General features: G+C 38.8%; 2 protein-coding genes across 7 annotated transcripts in view; one reads left to right on the top strand and one right to left on the bottom strand.

Moving 5' to 3' along the window:
• Positions 1–318: 318 nt before the first annotated feature.
• On the bottom strand, positions 319–14,635 carry FCF1 (FCF1 rRNA-processing protein). 3 transcript variants are annotated; one of them, XM_040477716.1, is made up of 8 exons: positions 14,571–14,635; positions 14,197–14,264; positions 12,345–12,416; positions 11,599–11,747; positions 7,498–7,570; positions 2,826–2,913; positions 1,304–1,398; positions 319–598 (listed from the first exon to the last, which is right to left on the bottom strand). In XM_040477716.1, the coding sequence occupies exons 1-8, from the start codon at positions 14,571–14,573 to the stop codon at positions 550–552; spliced, it is 597 nt and encodes a 198-aa protein (XP_040333650.1). In that variant the 5' UTR covers positions 14,574–14,635; the 3' UTR covers positions 319–549. The 3 variants fall into 3 exon arrangements, with proteins under 3 accessions (XP_040333650.1, XP_040333652.1, XP_040333651.1); XM_040477718.1 differs by lacking the exon at positions 14,571–14,635 and adding an exon at positions 14,504–14,528 and having other exon boundaries at positions 550–598; XM_040477717.1 differs by lacking the exon at positions 14,571–14,635 and adding an exon at positions 14,395–14,477 and having other exon boundaries at positions 550–598.
• A 71-nt stretch (positions 14,636–14,706) lies between these two features.
• AREL1 (apoptosis resistant E3 ubiquitin protein ligase 1) overlaps positions 14,707–21,073 on the top strand; it is a 48,855-nt gene continuing 42,488 nt past the window's right edge. For 2 of the 4 annotated variants that reach the window (XM_040477715.1, XM_040477711.1), the window contains exon 1: positions 14,707–14,827. The gene's annotated coding sequence lies outside the window, so the exon portion shown is untranslated. Of the gene's footprint in view, positions 14,828–17,471; positions 17,560–21,073 lie in introns of all 4 variants that reach the window. The other 2 variants (XM_040477712.1, XM_040477714.1) reach the window with 2 other exon arrangements.

The raw sequence follows: 21,073 nt of genomic DNA, 5'->3' as shown, positions 1-21,073 counted from the left end.
CGAAGTTGGACGCTTAACCGGCAGAGTCACCCAGGTGCCCCAAGCACCTATTCATTTTTAAAGATTAAGCCAAATATTACTCCTCTAGCCTTTTCTCCCTCTCCGTTCCAACCAAGTAGAAAGAAATCGTTCTTTTCTCATATATAGGTCTATTCCCTCTGACTTGTAACCTGGCAACATTATATTTATTCATATACATGTTTCTCTTTTCCTCTATAATATCAGTGTCTTGCTGGCAGGACCATACCTTATTAAGCACCTAGTATAACCTTAATAAATATTTGTTGTGTAGATCAACATAAAATAACAAGCATCAAATTATGTGTGCAATCATCTGATTTATAAAAAGATGCAACAAAATTCAAAATGATACAAAATGTCAATTTCAAAACAACATCAAAAGTGAGTGTATTCAGCCATACTCAGCTCATAACAGAGCAAATGGGTAAGAAGGAGAATAATTCCTGTTACAGCGTATTGCTACATGAACTGGCAACAGAAAAAGTTGGTAAAGGAAGGCAGAGGAACTCTATCTTTAGAGTGTTAGAATTAGAACCGAGGGGCTCCATAATCATCTGGCATCCGCTCAATGTTGTACCTGATCAGGACAAAAAAATTAACACTGGTAAGAAAGGTGGGTCCAGAACCCACCTAAAAACCCACCCTTTACTGACTACAACACTGTCATCTTCCCACTATGAATCCTTTTTGTCAGTTGGAACATTTCAAAGGGGTATCATAATAAATGATTTACAGCAAAATGCTGACTTTAACATATTATCTTTATTCTTCAAAGTCAGGAAGTTAACAAGTGAGGGAACCAGGCACTGAGTCCAGGTAAGCCCAATTCCTCAGCCCATTCTTCCCACTATGTTGTACTCACTCTTCCCACGTTGAAAAGCATTGACATGGGAACATCCAAGCAGGATAAAGACCAGTTTTTGTTTTTTCTGATAAGCTTTTAGTTTCCCAGAAAAAGCGCTAATCACAACTACTAGGCTTTCAAAAAAAAAAAAAAAAAAGATATCTCTGGCCAAACAAATTAGCTTAATTTAAATTACTGCTTTGTATTTAAAGCACATCTATTTCTTCTACTAGTCTTATTGTAACAATGCGAATGTCTCATTCCTAAATCCTAGCTTTATCTTTTGCCCTCGTTCTTGTTACTTCATCTCGTTTCTTCAACTATAACTACATAAACATTTGATACGACAATCACTTTCAAATCTTCCTGCAACCTGACCTCATTTTCAACTGATATCCACTATATACTTTTAATCACTTCCCCAAGAGACAGTCTCACCTATGGTTAGAAATGTACATGATGGGAACTCCAGGGATCTTCCGGATCCTTCGTTTAAGGTCCCGGTCAACTGTGGCCACGATGTAACACTTGTGCTGTAATGAGACACCCATTGAGTATTCACACATTGAGTCTATTACTGTTTAAACTTTTTTTTTCCCAACGTTTTTTATTTATTTTTGGGACAGAGAGAGACAGAGCATGAACGGGGGAGGGGCAGAGAGAGAGGGAGACACAGAATCGGAAACAGGCTCCAGGCTCCGAGCCATCAGCCCAGAGCCTGACGCGGGGCTCGAACTCACGGACCGCGAGATCGTGACCTGGCTGAAGTCGGACGCTTAACCGACTGCGCCACCCAGGCGCCCCTGAGTCTATTACTTTGTCATACTGGATAATGGTACACTGGCTAATCTGGAGAATTACTCATATTCACAGTAAAGAGCAAAGAAAAGGTGATAACAATTTGTTGAGTAGCTACTATAATCTAGGAGCTCTTACTTACAAAACATAATAATAAGTTACCTGGGGATAATGTAGCTCTAAGAATCTTGAGGGGAAGAAGATAGAAAAACTATTCAAAAGCTGCAAATTGGTTTTTGTCTCACAAGTGGAAGACATTTAGGGCACATTTAAGACAATTTCTTGTTTGGGAAACACCCAAAGAGACTCTATGCAAAGGCAAGTAAATATGTTAGATTAGAGGGCATAGCTTTCGCCTTTCCTGGAATCTCTGGGATTGGGCCTACTCTGAGACCTCGTAGTGGTGGAGGCAGGCTACTTCCTAGCCATGAAGCTATAACAGGGTCTCCAGGACGAGTTTGAGCCTAGCAGCTCTGAAAGCAACAACATTTAGCTGCTAGTTGTATCATATTTTACTTCCGTCATACCCAAATCTCTCATTACGTTTTGAGAAGAGTTGTAGCCTGGTGTCAGTTGTGCTGTGGGAGATTAAGGCAAATGCTGTCTCTACCCATGGGATGGAGTCGCTAAAGGGATGGAAGTGTGGTCACTAGATGAAGATGATTATCTTCAGCAAAGAGGGGCTCTAGAAAGGACAATCAATAGCAGAAGTTTTTGTGGTGCCGACAAGGAGGCCAGAACGGAAGACTCAAAAACCTAGTTATTCCAGGGTCCTTGTAAGACAGCACCCTGGCAGACTCAGATGTAACTGAAAAACATTCATGGTTAGGCACAGTGGAAAGGAATAAAATTCCTGCATGGGGAATAATGGAAATGGATTATGTTTGATTCACAGGGAGGTGAAACCTGATATCATATGTACATTCGTTCCCTTACAGCATTTTATGGAGACAACTTGTAGAATAAAGAATCGGTAAGTGCCCCAAGTCACACACCCAATAAACATAGGTGCTGAGATTTGAAACCCATGTGTCTCGCCCCCAAGCCTGCGATTTTTCCATTACAGTTACAGTATACATTTCCAACTCACTTCCTTAAGTAAATGAGGACATCCATGCTTCCTATGAAGGGAAACACAAAGTAAATATTTAAATGATGATACCTGAGTTACTCTCTGTACTAAGCAGTCATCTGCATAGGTTCCTTTGTGTGTGCATGGTAATCGTTCAAATCTTGGATCCTTGGCAATTCTAAAAGGTTACAAAACTGGATTAACAAAAATACTCAGGCAACTGGATAACTTTCTGAGTCTTGATCTGTGAAATAAGAGTGACTTGATCCACGTGGCGATTTTAAGGCCCCCCTCTCCTCTTTCAGCTTATCTTCTAATTGGAAAGACAACAGAAAGAGAAGGGAATTAAAACTTACTGCCAGCTGGTGCACCTTAGGTCATGTAATCTTCACAAGACTCTGAATTATTATATTTCCATTTGACAAATGAGGAAGCCGATTGAGAAAGATTAATTTGTTCAAAGTATACAACTGGAAAAAGCCAGGATTCAAAATCAAACAACTTTAACCTAACCATTTCCTTTTTAGAAGTTGTCTTCCACAAATGTGCAATAATACAGGCACAAGGATGGTCACTACAGCACACTTTAAATAGTGAAAAACTGGAAATAATCTGAATATCCATCAGCAAGGGAAAAAGTTAAATACGTTGTGTTGCCCCATCCTGTCTAAAAAAAAAAGGAGGTAGAGCTGTCTGTACTGATATGGCAGGACTTGTTGAATTAACAATCTCAAAAAAATTAAAATTGCTGAATAAACAAAACAGGTCATGGAACAATATACCTGTATGATTCAATTAAGAAAATATAACTCGGGGCGCCTGGGTGGCTCAGTCGGTTGAGCGTCCGACTTCAGCTCAGGTCACGATCTCACAGTTCGTGAGTTCGAGCCCCGCGTTGGGCTCTGGGCTGATGGCTCAGAGCCTGGAGCCTGCTTCCGATTCTGTGTCTCCCTCTCTCTCTGCCCCTCCCCCATTCATGCTCTGTCTCTCTCTGTCTCAAAAATAAGTAAACATTAAAAAAAAAAATTAAAAAAAAAAAACTCTCTTTCACTGTTTTTCTCTACATTTGCATTGTCTTAGAAAAAAAGTCTGGAAAAACATACACTATCTACTAACCCATCTCAGTTGTCACTCTTAAGGTAGAAAAATGGACAAAGTATGAATATACAGGGGACTTTTACCTTTTATTGTATGTATATGTTTATCTCGTTTGCCATGAATAAATCAAACATGTTACTTTCCTACAAATTTGAAAAAGAAAAATCCCAAGTCTGTGATTCTGAGAGCCATGTTCTTCCTATTATGTAATAATGACGTGTCACAAGCTGAATAAAAATACAAGGCAGCATATGGGTACCAAGTGCAAGAAAAATACTCCATGTTGCAGTAGGTCGGAGCTAAGTCACTGTGGATTTGGTATACTTTGAAAAAAATTACATGGAGATTAAACAAAATGAAGACAAAAGAACATTCCAAGCAAAGTGAAGGCAGGCACATTCCAAACAGGGCACCAACCATCTATAAAATGGCTCAGTGGTGTTCAGGGAAAAGTGAGCCCATGTTTCTGGTGAGAAGAGCGTTTATGCAGAGGAGAGGAAAATAGGACTGGGAAGACAGAACTTCTTGCAGTGACACTGCCAAACTGCTCTCCAAAGTGACTGTCCACTTTACATCCTTATGAGAATCCTCACTGCCCCCAGTCTTAACTATTCGTGGCATCGTTAAGCAGACTTCATTTCTTGCCAATCAGCTGGGTATGAAATATCTCCTTGAGAATAAGGATTTTGCCCTTGTCTTATGGATTTGTGGTTTTTTATAAATTTTGAAAATAAGCCCTTTGTTGATTATATGCGTTACTAATATCTTCTCACTATCTGTGGCTCGTCGTTTCACTTTGTTTATGTTGTTTTTTTGTTAACTGGTAGTATTCAATCTCAATATAGTCAGATTAATTCGTTTTCCATTATGGTTTGGACAGAAATTCCTGCCCACACTGAAATCACTAAGATGTTCTCTAGATTTTCCATAAAAATCTAGACACTTAATCTACCTGGAATTGATTTTTGTGAAAGAGGTGAGATAAGAACCCAGTTTTCTTTCTTTCCACAGGAATAATCAATATTTTAATAGTTTATCACTTGCCATTCATCTAAAACACTACCACTCTTATACATTAGGTTCCTGTTTTTCTTTGCCTTTAAAAAAGTTAGCTTTATTAGGTATAAGTGAAATATAATAAAATTCACTGACTATACATGTAAAATTTGATTAGTTTTGACAAATTGATATATTCACATCAGAATCTCCACACCTGAGATACAGAACATTTCCATCACTACAAAAATTTCCCTGTGTCCCTTTGCAGATGCACTTTTCTCACGCTCAGCTTCAGGTACTGGTCTATATTCCATTAGTATAGTTTTGCCTGTCCTGGAACTTCATTATAAATGGAATCATACTTCTGGATTGATGGGAATGTTCTATTTCATGATATGATGGTGGTTCCATAACTGTACACATTTGCCAAGCCCATCACATTATACAATGAAACTTGGTGAATTTTATAGTATCTAATTTACACCTCTAAAAGGTCACACACACACACACACACACACACACACACACTCATTCATTCACACACACACACACACACACTCATTCATTCACACACACACACACACACACACACACACACACACACACACACAAATTCACTGGTATATCTTGGACCCTGAATGAGTCTTTCACCCAGGCATGATTTTGCAATATTGATTTGCAATATTGATCATTTGGAAAATAGCGATTCAGTGAATCACACAAATCTTCCAAATACTGACACATATAGTTATACAATATCAAAAAAAGCACACCCAACACCTTCACTGGTCTCAACAGAAAGGTCTTGAGTATTGGGAATGTGATAAGCTCATGGTTTTCCAAAACTCTAATTTTCACTTGGAAGCCTGAACTTTCTCATTATGATACAGTAAGCTGTTTTCCTTGAAGTGACAGATTCACTGCATTAATTTTCGAGAAACTATCCGCTAAACACTAAAGTCTGAAAAACCAGTGTTTGTCAGTTATTCTTCACGTAAAAATGACACTCTATGAAAAAGCAGCTGGTCTGGCTCACAATTCCAACAAGCACACAAGAGCTGCTCATTGAGACAAGCTTCAATCTTTGGTAAGCAGCCGAAGTGCTCGAGGTGTACTTGCCACTTCATCACAAGGAAAACCAACATGTACCCTAGGGGCGAGATGTAACAAAATCAACAAATTTTAATACTTCATCAAGGATATTCTTTAAAAAAAATTTTTTTTTAAATGTTTACTTATCTTTGAGAGAGAGGGAGAGAGAGAGGGAGGCAGGAGGGAGAGAGACTGCACATACGAGCAGGGGAGGGGGCAGAGAGAGGGAGACACAGGATCTGATGCAGGCTCCAGGCTCCGTGCTGACAGGAGAGAGCCCGATGTAGGGCTTGAACTCACGAACCGTGACATCATGACCTGAGCCAAAGTCGGACGCATAACCGACTAAGCCACCCAGGCAGCCCTCATCAAGGATATTCTTAAGTGACTATGGGTTTTTGGTTTTTTTAGTAACCTCTACATCCAACTTACAACCCTGAGATCAAGAGCTGCATACTCTACCAACTGAGCCAGCCAGGTGACCCTGGGTTTTTGTTTGTTTTTGTTTTTAAATGTCATGAGTGACACTGAAGAATAATACAAAGACTACTAACATTATTTTGGTCCATTGCCTTGATTGGTACTAAGGCACCAGCATTTCTGCCATCAGTACAAATGTCAGCACAGTGACAAAGACAATGTCTTCCTACTATTGTGAAAATAGTATTGTTAACTCCTTGAAAAGGTCTCTGGGACTCCTAGGGGTCCAGGGACCATACTCTGGGAACCACTACTTTTAACTCAAGTGTAGTTTCTAGAGTAAGCTCAAAACCTAGAATGTGAATACTTTATGTGTGAGATTTTTTTTTTTTTTTTTGAGAGGGAGGGAGGGAGAGAGAGAGAAAATATGAGCAAGGGAGGGGCAGAGAGAGAGGGAGGCACAGAATCTGAAGCAGTCTCCAAGCTCTGAGCTGTCAGCACAGAGCCCAACGTGGGGCTCGAACTCACGAACCATGAGATCATGACCTGAGCCGAAGTCAGACACTTAACCAATTGAGCCACCACTTTACGTATGAGATTCTAAAATAGATATCTAGATAACAAACTAATAAAAAGACACTTTCTAATTGAAAATCTAGAAGAACTTAAAAAGAGGCCCACAAGACTACTATGACTAAATAACTTCATTCAAAAAGCTTCAGTTTAGGGGCGCCTGGGTGGCGCAGTCGGTTAAGCGTCCGACTTCAGCCAGGTCACGATCTCGCGGTCGGTCCGGGAGTTCGAGCCCCGCGTCAGGCTCTGGGCTGATGGCTCGGAGCCTGGAGCCTGTTTCCGATTCTGTGTCTCCCTCTCTCTCTGCCCCTCCCCCGTTCATGCTCTGTCTCTCTCTGTCCCAAAAATAAATAAACGTTGAAAAAAAAAAATAAAAAAAAACAATAAAAAAAAACAAAAAATAAAAAGCTTCAGTTTAAAAATCTCTAGCTTTCACATGTTTGCTTTCTTGATCATAGTTAACTAGTTTTGTATGATTTTTACTTAAACTAATTATCCAACAAATCTTTGGACAGCAAACAGATGGAGGATGGTTAAAAGAATCTTCAGTGTAACAAAATGTAGACCAGCTCCTTCCTACCTTAGAGCCACTCGATACTTTTGCCCCAACTTCTCAATTTCAGCCATTACACAGTCAGTTATACAAGGGATACCTGCCAGGGGAAAAAAATATACAGATTAATAACAGAACTTGTAAAGAAACTGGTTTTACTTTCCCTGAATTACATCCCATTATAAGTCTTTAAAAGACCCATAAGGCTTCTGAAATCACAGCAGAATAAGCATACTGAAATGAACAATAAGAACCAGAGGTAGATAAAATCTCTATTGATAAAGAAACTAGAAAACTGTCCCAGCCCCACACCACTTAAAGTGTCATAAATGTATCTGGGAGAGAAATTAAGTTGAATTCCCGTCATTCTTTCTATATTCAAATAAATTCTAGATGGGAAAAAATTTAAATGTGAGCCAAAAGAAACCATGAAATTAATCAGAAAATGTACATTTGATCATATCAAAATAGAAAACTTCTGTTTGACAGCTGTCAGTCCTATTAAAATAAAAACAAACTAGGAAAAATATTTCTACACATTTGTCAAAGGGCTACTTTCCTTAAAATACAGAGACCTTATAATGATAGCTTAAGTTATGTGCTGATTCCCAGACACTGTGCCAAGCACTTCACAAGGCTTATCTCATTTAATGTTCAGAATAATACCTATCAGGTAGCATTATTATTATTACCATCCCCACTTTATAGATAAGGAACCTAAGGCACAAAGAAGTAAGTAGAAGCAAATGGTGAAGCCAAGATTTGAACGGAGACTGTCAGGCTATCAACTGGATTCTTAACTACCATGCTACATTTCAGTTCATACACTTCGGGTCATAGAGGAAGAAATACAATGGTTGGCGAGCATAAAGGTGCTCAATCTCACTCCTAATTAAAGAGATATAAATTGAAACAAGATTTCATTTTCTTCCTATTAGAGTGGCAAAGACTAAACAAGGAAAATACCCAATACTGAGGAGACAGGTATTCTCACACTAAGTTCGTAGGTATAAAAATATGAATTACCCTTTTAGGGCAATTTTGCAACACCTATTAAAAAATATATACATACCTCTTGATACTGCAATACAGCTTCTAGAAATGTATCCTAGGGGGCGCATGAGTGGCTCCGTAGGTTAAGTGCCTGACTCTTGATATGGGCTCAGGTCAGGAGTTGGAGTCCCAAGTAGGACCCAGTGCTGACGGCGTGGAGCCTGCTTGGGATTCTCTCTCTACCCCTCGCCCCTTCTCTCTCTCCTCTCAAAATAAATATTTTTCAAAAATTACTCCACGCTAACAGAGATAAATTCACACGGATATTCTCTACAGCCTTATTTATAATAATGTAAAAACTGCAAGTAATCCAAATATCTAACGGGATATTGGCTTTTGAAAATTATATAAACAATACTCTGTAAGCTTAAAAAAGAATGAGGTCCTAGTGGATACGTACCGATACAGCAAAGGGTTCAAGATATATGTGTTCAATGTAAAAAGTAAAAGGTGAAAGATTTATTCGATCTGAAAAGAAACCAGAGTATTGTTCAATGTAAAAAGTAAGAAGAAATGGATGAATAAGATGTGATCTAGGGGCTCCTGGGTAGCTTAGTTGGTTGAGCGTCTGACTTTGGCTCAGGTCGTGATCTCGCAGTCTGTGAGTTTGAGCCCGGTGTCAGGCTCTGGGCTGACAGCTCAGAGCCGGAAGCCTGCTTTGGATACTGCGTCTCCTTCTGTCTCTGCCCCTCCCCTGCTCATGCTCTGTCTCCCTCTCTCTCTCTCAAAACATAAATAAACATTAAAAAAAAATAAAAAAAATTCTTAAAAAAAATGTCATCTAGCCATACAATAGAATATTATTTGATAATGAAAAGAAAGAGGCTTTAACATGGATGAGACTTGAAAACATGCTAAATGGAAGAGGACCAAATATTGTATGATCTCATTTTAATGAAATGTCCCAAATAGGCAAATCTATACAGACAGGATGCAAATTAGTGGTTAACTAGGGGAGGGAGATTTGAAAGGTTGGGGATGATGGCTAAGGGGTTCAGAGTTTCTTTTTGGGTAACACAATGTTCTAAAATTGAATACAGTAAAAGCCATTGAATCATATGCTTTAAGTGGTATGTGAAATATATTTCAAAGCTGTTAAAAAAGACACAAATATAAATAGTAAATAATCTATGATCCATTTTCAAAAATAAACAAAAATTACCTATAGTTCAGAGACTATATATGAGTTTTTAAAAACTGCCCCTCTCCGCCTGGGTGGCTCAGTTGGTTGAGCGTCCGACTTTGGCTCAGGTCATGATCTCACCGTTCATGAGTTTGAGCCCTGTGTCGGGCTCTGAGCTGACAGCTCGGAGCCTGGAGCCTGCTTCGGATTCTGTGTCTCCCTTTTTCTCTGCCCCTCCCCCGTTCCCACTCTGTCTCTCTCTGTCTCTTAAAAAACTGAATAAAAATTAAAAAAATTTTTTTTAAAAAACTGCCCCTCTCTGAGAAAAGGCATTAGAGGAAGCTTTAATTTTTTTATGCTAGATTTTTTTTTATAAGTACAGAGATATTTTTGGATGTGTACACAGTTAAGAAATTTTCAAGTAAAGTACCATGTCCAGAAGAAAATCAGTAAAATGGAGATCTGAAATCAGTAAGATCAGACAGTCATGGATTCAGAGAGCAATACGCACCTTGAGAGGATCAATTTCAGAGCCATACAGCAGTGAAACAAGCAAGGGCTTGCTTCTGGAGCAGGAAAGGAGGCCCAGGAAGATGACTATCAAGAAAGGGAAGGTAACAGGGAAGAGGACTCATGGACAGAAAAGAAAGCTGATGGAAAGCTAACTTATCCTCCCTCATTGGAACATCAGGCAGAAAAGGAGCTATGGAAAGGTCAAAGGGGCATCTTCAAGGGAGGAAGAAAATAAAAGTCTTCCTTCAGGTATAAAGGCAAATGAGGAACAATTAAGTAGCCAGAGCTTTAAAAACAGTTAAAGAATCTCCTAGGTAACTGAATTTGTATTGTTCTTGAATATTTCTTCAAACTTTGCTTTGGGGTATTATGTTACACAGAAGACTGGAACACAGACATCCATATGAAAAAACTGCTGTTCCCCGAGGCTTTCCCACCCCACCAATTCTAATCCTCACAGACCACTATTTTACTTCATTAGCTGTTTTTCTCATTTGGTGGTTACCTTCATATCTTGATATAATAAAAATATGCAGTCACTTTTATGTTTATTAATTTTAGGGCATTTGTCAAATGCATCTTACATCACATTCCTTACCTCATCTTCCCAACTTATTATTTTTAATAAATCTGTAAACAAAATTTACATTACTATAAGTCTACAACTATTATTCATTATATAGCATCTTTTAAAAATTAAAGGAGGTGAAAATTTTTTCCTTTGATTTATTCTTACGGCAAAGCATAAGCCTAATATTCATTTGCACCTTTAACTAGATGACTGGAAAATATATAAACATAAACCCACCACAAAACGCAACAGATCTCACTATTAGGAAGTTATTCCCTTGTACACATGGCTTAGACTTTCTTCTTACCACTCACGGTGGTGAAGGAAGATCACTTGAAGGAGGGGACACCTAAACACAAGGGAAATCTACTAATGGTAAACTGCATACCAAGGTGTAAATAACCTATTCCAGTCCTTTGTGGTACAAATAAACCTATTCCAGTCCTTTGTGGCCAAAATGAATAAACCAGCATCACTTCTAGTTCTGTGATCATAAATGGCAAAATACCTTATTTAGCTTTTTCACACTAGAGTGGAATGGAGCATGTTTCCTCCTTAATGTAAAATAATATAATAAATTTTCATTTAGCCAAAATTTTAAAATGAACTCTAAAACAAAAAATTCCCATCCTATGTTCAAAATTGATGTCCACAACAATGGTCAAAGCAGGCTAAGTGTTTTCTGAATTGTGAAAGTTTAATTGTTCCCAGTCAAATCTGCATTGTATTTCAATTTACTGAAAATGGTCATTGCTATGGTGAGCAATGGCTAGAAATCCAATTAACTAGGACCCCATTCCCTTCATGTATTTGGGTAAATATAATTTTTCTCTAAAACATCAGAGAAAGGCAAATGTATGATACTCACACTTGGCATACAGACAGTCCATCATTGATTGTACTAAGTCAAGTTTGGCTTTAATGGAAAAGTTGATAAAGTTGGTATCAACCAGGATGTGGTAAGGTGGGCCCAGCTGTGTGTTATATTGGAAGAATAAGCAGGAAGGATGTTGGGGGCTGAGGGAAGAACATACAAAACACAAAATAATGTCTACATTGATATTTTGATATTAACAATGCAAATGAAGTCTCTGCTTCAAACAGTTTGCTATAGATTAAGCTCTTTTTTCCTTACTCATTGGAAATAAATCCTAATAAATCTTGTGATGATATATCCATTGCCAATCTAGGGCAAAATGAGAAAATAAGGAAAATATGATGAAGTTTCATCAAGTGTATTTATTTAAAAGGAATGACTTTATTCTGAAATTCTGTTCTTACTATTTTTGGTGATACATTCTTTCATCAAAATGCTGGTGTGTTAGACAACAACAATGGTTTCTTTTCAAAGATCTTGGGGAAGAAAAAATTAATAATTTTAGATCTAATCCCCAAGATTTAGAGGAAATTTATTGCTCCATGAAATTGGAATTGATACATGTTCACCAACCACTGGAATTGATACATGTTCAGCAACATGACTTTCATTTGCGCAGTTGTGCCAGATTTACAAATGACTGAGCAAATCAGCTCAGGGAAAGCCTGGATTTCTAACAGTTCTATGGTTCTAAAATGTCTCTTCTAAAGGAAAACTTGAAATTTTTGATTACTTACACTTCTCTTTCCTTGAGTGCACTGGGATCTTTCTTTTCTTTCTTTTTAGGTTTCAATCTATCCTTCTCTTTACTGGAAGAAAGAGAGCAAATTAAGTGCAAGAGACAAGAAAAAAATCATAGCAGTTATAACCTCATGCAAAATTTAAAGTTTCTGAGGTGCTGTTTTTGTTTTTTTTTGGTCTACAGAGGAAATTCTGCTTTGTAACTTAAAAAAATTTTTTTTAACATTTATTCATTTTTGAGAGAGACAGAGCATAAATGGGGGAGGGGCAGAGAGAGAGAGAGAGAGAGAGAGAGAGCGTGAGCGCGACACAGAATCTGAAGCAGGCTCCAGGCTCTGAGTTGTCAGCACAGAGCCCAAGGCAGGGCTCAAATCCACGAACCATGAAATCATGACCTGAGCCGAAGTTGGATGCTCAACTGACTGAGCCACTGAGGTGCCCCTGAGACGTCTTTATGTTTATATCAACATAAACTTTCTAAGCACAAATAACTGTGTGGGAAATAGGCTGGAAGTAACATAATCAGTTAAACACTATGAAATTTAAAAATCTCTAGCCAACAATCTATAAAAATTGTCAATGAGTAAACAGGCATTATACTATTACCTATTATTTCTTTGTCAGAAGCTCTTCATATCAAGGATCAAAACCCACTTCAGTGCAGTGGAGAAACAGGCTGACATTTACCTTCTGAAGACTCAAATGCTCCAAAAGTAGGAGGAAAAAGTTTCCTCCATATGCCTCTTATAAAAGGCTAAAATGTAAAAAAATACATACATAAAATTTACCCCTTAACTGCAAATAAAATATTATCAATGAGGCAAATTCCCTAAAAATTACATAATAAATACAAACCAAAGGCTGAGAATACAATTTTTTTAAATGTTTATTTTGAAAGAGAGAGAGTGCGAGCAGGGAAGGAGCAGAGAGAGGGAGAGAGAGAATCCCAAGCAGTTTCTGCAGTGTCAGCACAGAGCCCGACATGGGACTTGATCCCACAGACTGTGAGATCATGACCTGAACCCAAATCCAGAGTCTGACCCTTAACCAACTAAGCCACCCAGGCACCCCAGAGAATACAGTTTAATAACTCTGAAAGCTATTCCTTTGTTCAAATGCTATTAAACACGATGAAGACCAGTCTTTCTTTTCTTTCTTTCCTTTCCCTTCCTTCCTTTCTTTCTCGTAAGCTCTAGGCCCAATGTGGGAGTGGAACTCATGACCCCGAGACCAAGAGTCCCATGCTCTACTGTTTACTGAGCCAGACAGGCACCCCAAGACCAGTCCTTACTGAATAACTTTGTCTATTCTTCACTGAAGCAGGGAAGCTTACAATAGGGAACATGATTCCACTCTCCCTCAGTGGTGTGGATTCTGGTACGATTTATAAAACGGAGAAGTCTAGGTGTTTTCCTACTCTTTCTTTCAGAACTATTTAAGTGGCAGGTGCTGGGGACACAAGATAAACATGGTCTCTGACCTCACCATCTTTCAACCATTTTAACAAACACTCCCCCCACCCCTGGGAGGAATGTAGGAGTGTAATGGCAAAAACATAAAAAGATAATCCTACCAAGCTTTCAGGAGGCTTAAATGTGATATGGCAGATGAAGTATACAAAAACAGTGGAACAGCGAACACTTCAGAAATGTTTAGTTTCCCATCCCCTTCCCCAGTGTAATCGCTCGGGATCTAAATGGCTGTTACACACTTTCCTAGTATCCTATGCTATATACATCCAAGACACAATACTTTGAAACGTAAGCACAAAATAACAACAAAAACTTTTACTACTTATGCCCTCTTAACTCTGCTATCTTTGGATATAGATTGATTCCAGATACTCACAGCCTCTGATCTCGGAGACTAAGCATTCGCTTCATGGTCGCATACTTTCTTGCTTTCTTTTGCTTCCCCTTGAAATAGAAATTTTACAGTTAAAAGAGCTGGAAATACATTGCATCTTCTTGAGTTTTTGCTCGTCTTTTTCCATCCCTTTCCCTTCTTCCCTCAAACACCCAGCACCTCTTAGCCTCTGTGCCCCACCTGGCCCTCTCCCCACTCGCTAGAGCACAACAGGCACCGCTCAGTGCAGTTTAAGAACTACAGTCAGAACGAAAATAATTAAGGGTAATGTGGAGGAAATCTAGCTAACTGCTGACTGGCTCTATCTCCACCCAAGATGTGGTCTGACAAAGTCTCTTCCCAGACCCTCCTCGCACCATGTTCACGCCGCACTCTTGTTTCTTCCGGAATCACCAACGGCGCGACATTTTTGCATCATCCAAATACTGCTTCCGGCAAAGGCTAGCCCGGAAGCGGAAGTCGCTTTGGGAAACGGAAAAGCCTGGAGCCGGTTCCCAGCCTGAGCGGTGATCTGTACTGGGGTCTCTCGGGGGAGGTTCTTGGGCCGGTTTTGCGCCGGGTGCTGCCGTCGCCTCCCGGAGCAGCCGAGCTGGGACTCCGCCGCGCTGCTGGGGTAACGTTTTCTCCTCCACCACTCTAGCCCGGCGCAGTGCCCGAGGACCTGCCGGCACTAGAGTTCCAGAGAGGCAGGACTGGGGTAGGGGGGACGGAATTCTGGGTTTCCCAGTAGTTTGGAATACATTCTCCTCATCCCTCAGCGCTGGGGTGTCAGGTCTCTACGTTGCAACTGGGAGGCTGTCGTACCTACCTGGTTCTCCTAGCTGACTTGGTGCTTCGTGCAGTTAGGTGGACGATTCTCCAGATTCTCTCGAGTAAATACCGTGTATTCGTTTCGGTGCAGAGGGGGATGAATCATCGTTTGAGGGCCTTTTTGAGACTCTCTCCAGAAAATTGGAGCATAAGCTTGCATATGTTACTAATTACCAAGCCAGGAAAATGGTGGGAGAATAATTGCCATTTATTGGGAGGATTTGGTGCGTCACCCTTACTGGAAAAGGGAGAGGTTTTGAGAATAAGAAGGGAAAGAGAACTTCGATTTTTTTTTTTTTTTTTTGAGTAGCTGCTGTGCACTTTGGTGATTTTTAACCTTTTGGAGATCACGTACCCCCTTGAAGCTTTGTGGAAGGCCAGGGACTTTTAAAACAATGGGTACACATACATTTGTCATACAATCGGTGAGACTCAGAGATTCCGAAGCCCATCTGTGGACATTCTAGGGTCTGTGAACTTAAGGTTAAGAACCCCTATCTTGTATACCGTACGTGGCACTTTAATTATGTTACCTTATTTGACCTTCACGATAACTTGAGTACCCTCCTTTTACATGTGGGGAAGCCGAGACTCAAACTGTATTCAGAGGTTTGTTCGAGTTTGATTTAATTCCAAAGCCTGTGCTTTTCTTATTGCACAAAGCTGTCCTTGCATTTGAAATCCAAAAAGGTTATTAGGTTAAAAAAAAAAAAAGCTGGCCTTTGCATAGCTCTTAGTATGAAACATAGTGTATTGGTTAACATGAACTTTGGAGTCTGACTAATGGAGCTGGCTCTGAATCCTCGCTCTGCTTCTTACTAGCTGTATGACATTATCTGTACCTCAGTTTCTTCATCTATAAAGTGGAGATAATCTCAGTCGAACCTGTCTTATAGGGATGTTATCAGAGCTAAATGAATAAAAATGTGAAGTCCCTAGAACAATACCCACCACAAATAAACCCTGTTATTTTCATTGTGTGTCTTCCAACATGTGGTGGTATTTGAATTTTATGCCAATTGTATTTTAATACAATTTGGATAACAATGGGTACACATACCCATTGTTTTGGACCTGAAATGTGTTGATATCCACAAGAACCTTATAAAGTTTTCAGTTCTTGGAAAGTTCAACCGCAGGGTGATTTCTCATGTTGATTTGTGTATAGGCACAGTTTTCTTCCTTCTTCTCCTTTTTCTTTTGGGCTTGCAGGCATTTAATAGCTTTGTAGTTCACATACCTGACTTTGTAGGCTCCAAATTTTTTATGTTGAAACAGTTTTATCATTGAACCATCTACAGATACTGTATGGGCCTCCTGCTTTACCCCATTTGCGATCACTGAGAGTCCCTAATCTCTTTGAGACAGCTTGTCTGCAAGCTGTCATTCGTGGGTAGAACTGAGAGCTACCACTTTTTCAATGCATTAGAACCTCTTGGTGCTTAGGCAATAACCTTTTTAAGCAAACACGATCAGTTTGTTTTAAACATTTGGATACTGATCAATATTATAGATAGGTTCAGAGGGAAAATTGCAAATAATTAAATAGTAATTTGCAGAAGAACTGACAGAATACTCTCCTGGTAATGTGTACGATGAATATTGGAATCCATGAACAATAACAATTTTTTTAAAAAGCAGTTTGTAATATCTGTTCTGAGAATTTTCTGGCTTCCTTGTTTGTTAATACTTGAGAGGGAGCAATGTTAGTGAAGGAACACCCCAGGGAATGAGAGCATACTTAGAAAAATGTTTTTGTTGAATTGTAATTTTATCGCATTCTGGGATTCTTATAGCCTAAGGTTAAAGTACTGAGATGCTCTATAGCATGTTTTGATGGTGATGGGAGTGGGGAGATGGTGTTGCTTTGTGTTGGGTGGGAGCAGAAAGTAATTGCTTTTGATTACATACTTGTGAGAAAAAGAAATGGTTTTAGTCCTTCTCAGCAGTCAAGAGGGTTGTTTTGTACTTTTCTGCAATCTTGAAAGAATTTTTTAAGGCATTCAACCCACAGTTTTGAACACATAATTGGGCTTGGAATTCATTCCATTCACTAATTGGTCTAACTTACTAATTTAATAATAAATTTCTTTATAAAATTATGGATAATGAAAGATTCCTTTAAAACGCTTGTATTTCAATGTTAGAAAGTTAAAGGTAGATTCACTTTTGTGGCCATCAAGGGAAAAAAATAACACACAGATATTTTCTTCATTTTCAAGTTACAGTTTTTACACTTATTTTTATGTCTCGTGTGATACTGAGTTCTTTCCCCCAGCATTACTTGTTATTAATTATTTTTCTGTTTACTTGGCCGCCTCCTAAAAATATCGCATGTTGTACAGCATCTTCTGCCCCTAAGATACCGATACTGAATTGGGATTGCAAAGATACCTCAGAGGTCCGTTCATTCAGAAGGCACTTAACAAGGGCCTGTTCTGCCCTAGGCAGTGTGCTGGGTACTCTTCAAGAGCTCAGGCCTGTGTTGGAGACAGACTTGTGAACAGATCAATTATGGTAGGTGGTTCAACAGAGGTATGTAAATTGAACTATTTTATAAGAGTTATTCTGCCTGTTCATTTTTATGGAAGTGGTCCAGGTTGGAGTGCCGTCGTGTAATATATATTACACATACCGTTTTAATATTACAACGTACCCTATAACAAATCAGACTTTATGAACTGAATGGGTTCTAGTGTATCATTTTACTTTTTAAATGACTTTAGTCATTAAATAGCTTAGGTTTGAATTTCAGTTCTCTTTCTTTGGTTTCTTTTTTGAAGCGTTCATGAATGTTTACCTTTTACTAATTTTCTTTTATACAGTGGTTTTCAAACTTGTGAGGTTGTTAAGCCTGATTGTAGTTCGCGTGTATGTAAATGTGCGCATACGTCAGTGTGTGCGCGCCTGCGCATGCCTGAAGCCTTGATCCGGTGTTGAATCACCATGATGTTTTCCTGGTGGAACTCTTGAAGCCTGTTCTACAAATGTGGTTTAATAGAGTGTTCATTTAGTTGTAAGAAACCACACAGTCACGGTAAACACTAGCCTGAATTGAACAATGTCATACGATTTTAATATGAATTTTTGCCTTGAATAGTTGGATAATTTGCACCATGTTTTTTTTTTTGGAAATCTAGATGCAGCATCATTTCAGTGCAGTTTGCCTGTTGGTGTTGAGATGCTGGTAGTCAGTATCTGTTCATTGTATTTTCTATTCGTTATTTTTAACGAATAGGTAAAGGTAAAGGTAATCTAAGAATATACAACATACATTTTCTGCAGGTTCTCCTTGCTCTTATCCAGAGATCTAGCCCAGGTTATTTTAACCTCTCTTTTGTCCACTTAGAGAGGTTCCCCCCCCCCTCCATTGTATGTATGAGCTAATTTTTCAAGTCTTGCTGAGGAAGGAAACCCAGCTGGGCTGCATAAATGGTTTATGGAAAAGATTGAAAAGGATTTGAAAACAAGTGTTTTAACCAAGCATTACCTGGATTGGGGTAGGGATTAAAGTGGCATGATCAGAATCCTAGGAAGAATAAGAATATAAAGTGTGAACAAGATGTAATTTTTTAAAAACATTTTATTTTGGAATAATCTTAGATTTACAGAGAAGTTGCAAAGATAGAACAGAGAGTTCCTATATACCTTTCATGTAGCTTTACCCCTAATGTTAACATCTTACATAACCACGGTACATTTGTCACATCTAAGAAATTAGCATTGGTACATGTTAACTGAACTACAGCCTTTTTTCTTTTTTTTTTTTTTTTTTGATTTTACAAGTTTTTCCTCTAGTAGCCTTTTTTCTGTTCTAAGATCCAGTCCAGGATACTATATTGTGTTTAGACCATGTGCTGTGCAGTTTGGATAAATAGGCTGGGGTTTCCAGTGGCTTTTTCTCTGCCACGCATGTGGATCAGTAATCCCCTCTGACCAGTGCTGAAGAGAGAAAGTCATTGACCATGAGAATAAACAATACTGTATAGGTAGTGTTTTAGTATCCCCTTAATTCCCAAAGCACTGTTAACTCGGTCGAAGAGTTGGCTTTGCTCCCAGGAGGGTGGTATGAAGTTTTCTGAGAAGCTAAGAGCTAATCCTGATTGAGGGGCCCTTCTTGGGCTCCACTAACAGCATGTGCTCCCTTCATAGACTTTACTACATGGAACTATCACCACTTGTTTACTTGACTATCTTCTTTACTAAACCATATGTTTCTAAGGGGTCAGGGACCATCTTACTCATTTTGGAATCCTCAGGGTCCAACATAAGCTTGGTATATGATAGATTCTTTTTCTTTTATTATTTTTGTTTAGTTTTGAGAGACAGAGACAGACAGAGTGTGAGCGGGGGAGGGGCAGAGAGAGAAGGAGACACAGAATCCGAAGCAGGCTCCAGGCTCTGAGCAAGCTGTCAGCACAGAACCCGATGCAGGACTTGAACCCATGAACTGTGAGTCATGACCTGAGCTGAAGTCGGATGCTTAACCGACTGAGCCACCCAAGTGCCCCTGTGATAGATTCTTAACACACATTTGAAGAAATTAATAAATCCTTGTTTGGTAGCATTGACTATTAGATCAACAGAAGTTTTGTTTTAATACTATGTAAGTGTTGAGTTTCTCCTTCAATTTGAGCCGTCTTAGTTTGCCAATTCTGTGGCTAGTTGAGTTTTTCTTCCTGGAATCTTAAAGAACTATAAAATACTCATTTAAGATTGCTCTTTTTTTTTTTTGATTATGTAAATAAGTTATTTCTTTAAAAATAACAGAATAGATGGTAGTAGAGGTAGAAATTTTGTTAGCTTTTAAGTGCATGTGTGACAATTCCAGTTTCATCCCACTAGGCTGTAGATCTGGCTGTGTGCCTGCCACTTCATGCACAGTTAATGAAATGACACCTTCCTAGACTTATCGAGGGAGACGGCTTGTCAGATTCAGAGAATTAGTTTAAAATTTTTCCTATTATAGCCAAGATTCAGTGGCCCAGGGTCACCTAAGCATAAAAGCTGCCATGGTATGGGAACACAGGGGCCTGTCCTGATTCTGTGGATCAGGCACAGTAGATTCCGTTTGGTAAATAGAAAAAAAAAAAAAAATCACGATTGGAGAGAGTTGTAAATTGAAGCTGCTGTTTTCTTGGTGTAGATGAAAGACTGTGATGGGGCATAGATGAGCCAGTTTTTCTATTTTGTTTTTTTCTCCAGACATCCCAGGAAGTTACAAAATGAGCAATGATAAATGGGCCCTTGTTTCCCTGTTTTACTCACATTAGCTTTGAATCCCTTTTTCCCTCCTTTCTCTGAACTATGCTGAGAATGGCAAAGTCTGTTCCAGGGGGCAGTTGAATCTAAACTGTGCTTTCATATGTACTCTTTATTTCAAGTCTGAACAACTCTGGTTTGTTTTCAAGAGAATAGTTCAATAGAGAAAATCAATATTAAAAAATGCAGAATTACTTTTATGTCTGCCAGCTTAGCCTTTATAAGCCTAACTTTTCTTTTAACCAGTGAATGATAACTTTTTTCAGCCTCCTTTCAGGTGATAGTGAGCTTATAAAAGCTTCTCTTTAAAACCAGAAGGGCAAGTAGTTCATTGTCCTTGGCTTAACCTGCAGGTGCATGGTCTGGGTTTTGGAATTTTGTTGTTGTTGTTTTAAGACCCAGCATCAGGGGTCCAGAAGGTTTATGTCAGTTTGAGGAGAGCTGAGGGACTAAAACATTGGCTACATTTAGAAATGCCATTTATTAGGTTAAAGAGTAGGGGGAATCAGCTAAAAGATTAAAAATCTTCCCAAATTCTGCAATAGGCTGTAACTTAAATCCTGCTTGGTAATATGGGAAGTTGAATTTGGAAGAAAGCAATAATAAATCTGAGTAATTAATGAAATAAAGAGAATGCAGGAGCTTAAAAAACTCTTGTTAAAAATTTTTTTTATTACAATATAGTTGACATACAATATTCTCTTAGTTTTAGATGTACAACATAGTGATTGGACAGTTATATACATTATTTTTTAAAGTTTACTTATTTTGAGAAAGTGAGCACATG

Source organism: Herpailurus yagouaroundi, unplaced genomic scaffold, assembly GCF_014898765.1.
Source record: "Herpailurus yagouaroundi ecotype Mexico unplaced genomic scaffold, PumYag 141, whole genome shotgun sequence".
Lineage (NCBI taxonomy): Eukaryota > Metazoa > Chordata > Mammalia > Carnivora > Felidae > Herpailurus > Herpailurus yagouaroundi.
This window is presented reverse-complemented; position numbering and strand designations above follow the sequence as displayed.

Excerpts from the sequence above, each read along its gene's own strand:
- FCF1 (XM_040477716.1), bottom strand. Across the intron at positions 12,417-14,196 it reads AGTCTCCGAGATCAGAGGCT|TAAAGAGAAGGATAGATTGA; the intron begins GTGAGTATCTGG and ends TCTTTCTTCCAG. Across the intron at positions 599-1,303 it reads ATGTACATTTCTAACCATAG|GTACAACATTGAGCGGATGC; the intron begins GTGAGACTGTCT and ends TGTCCTGATCAG.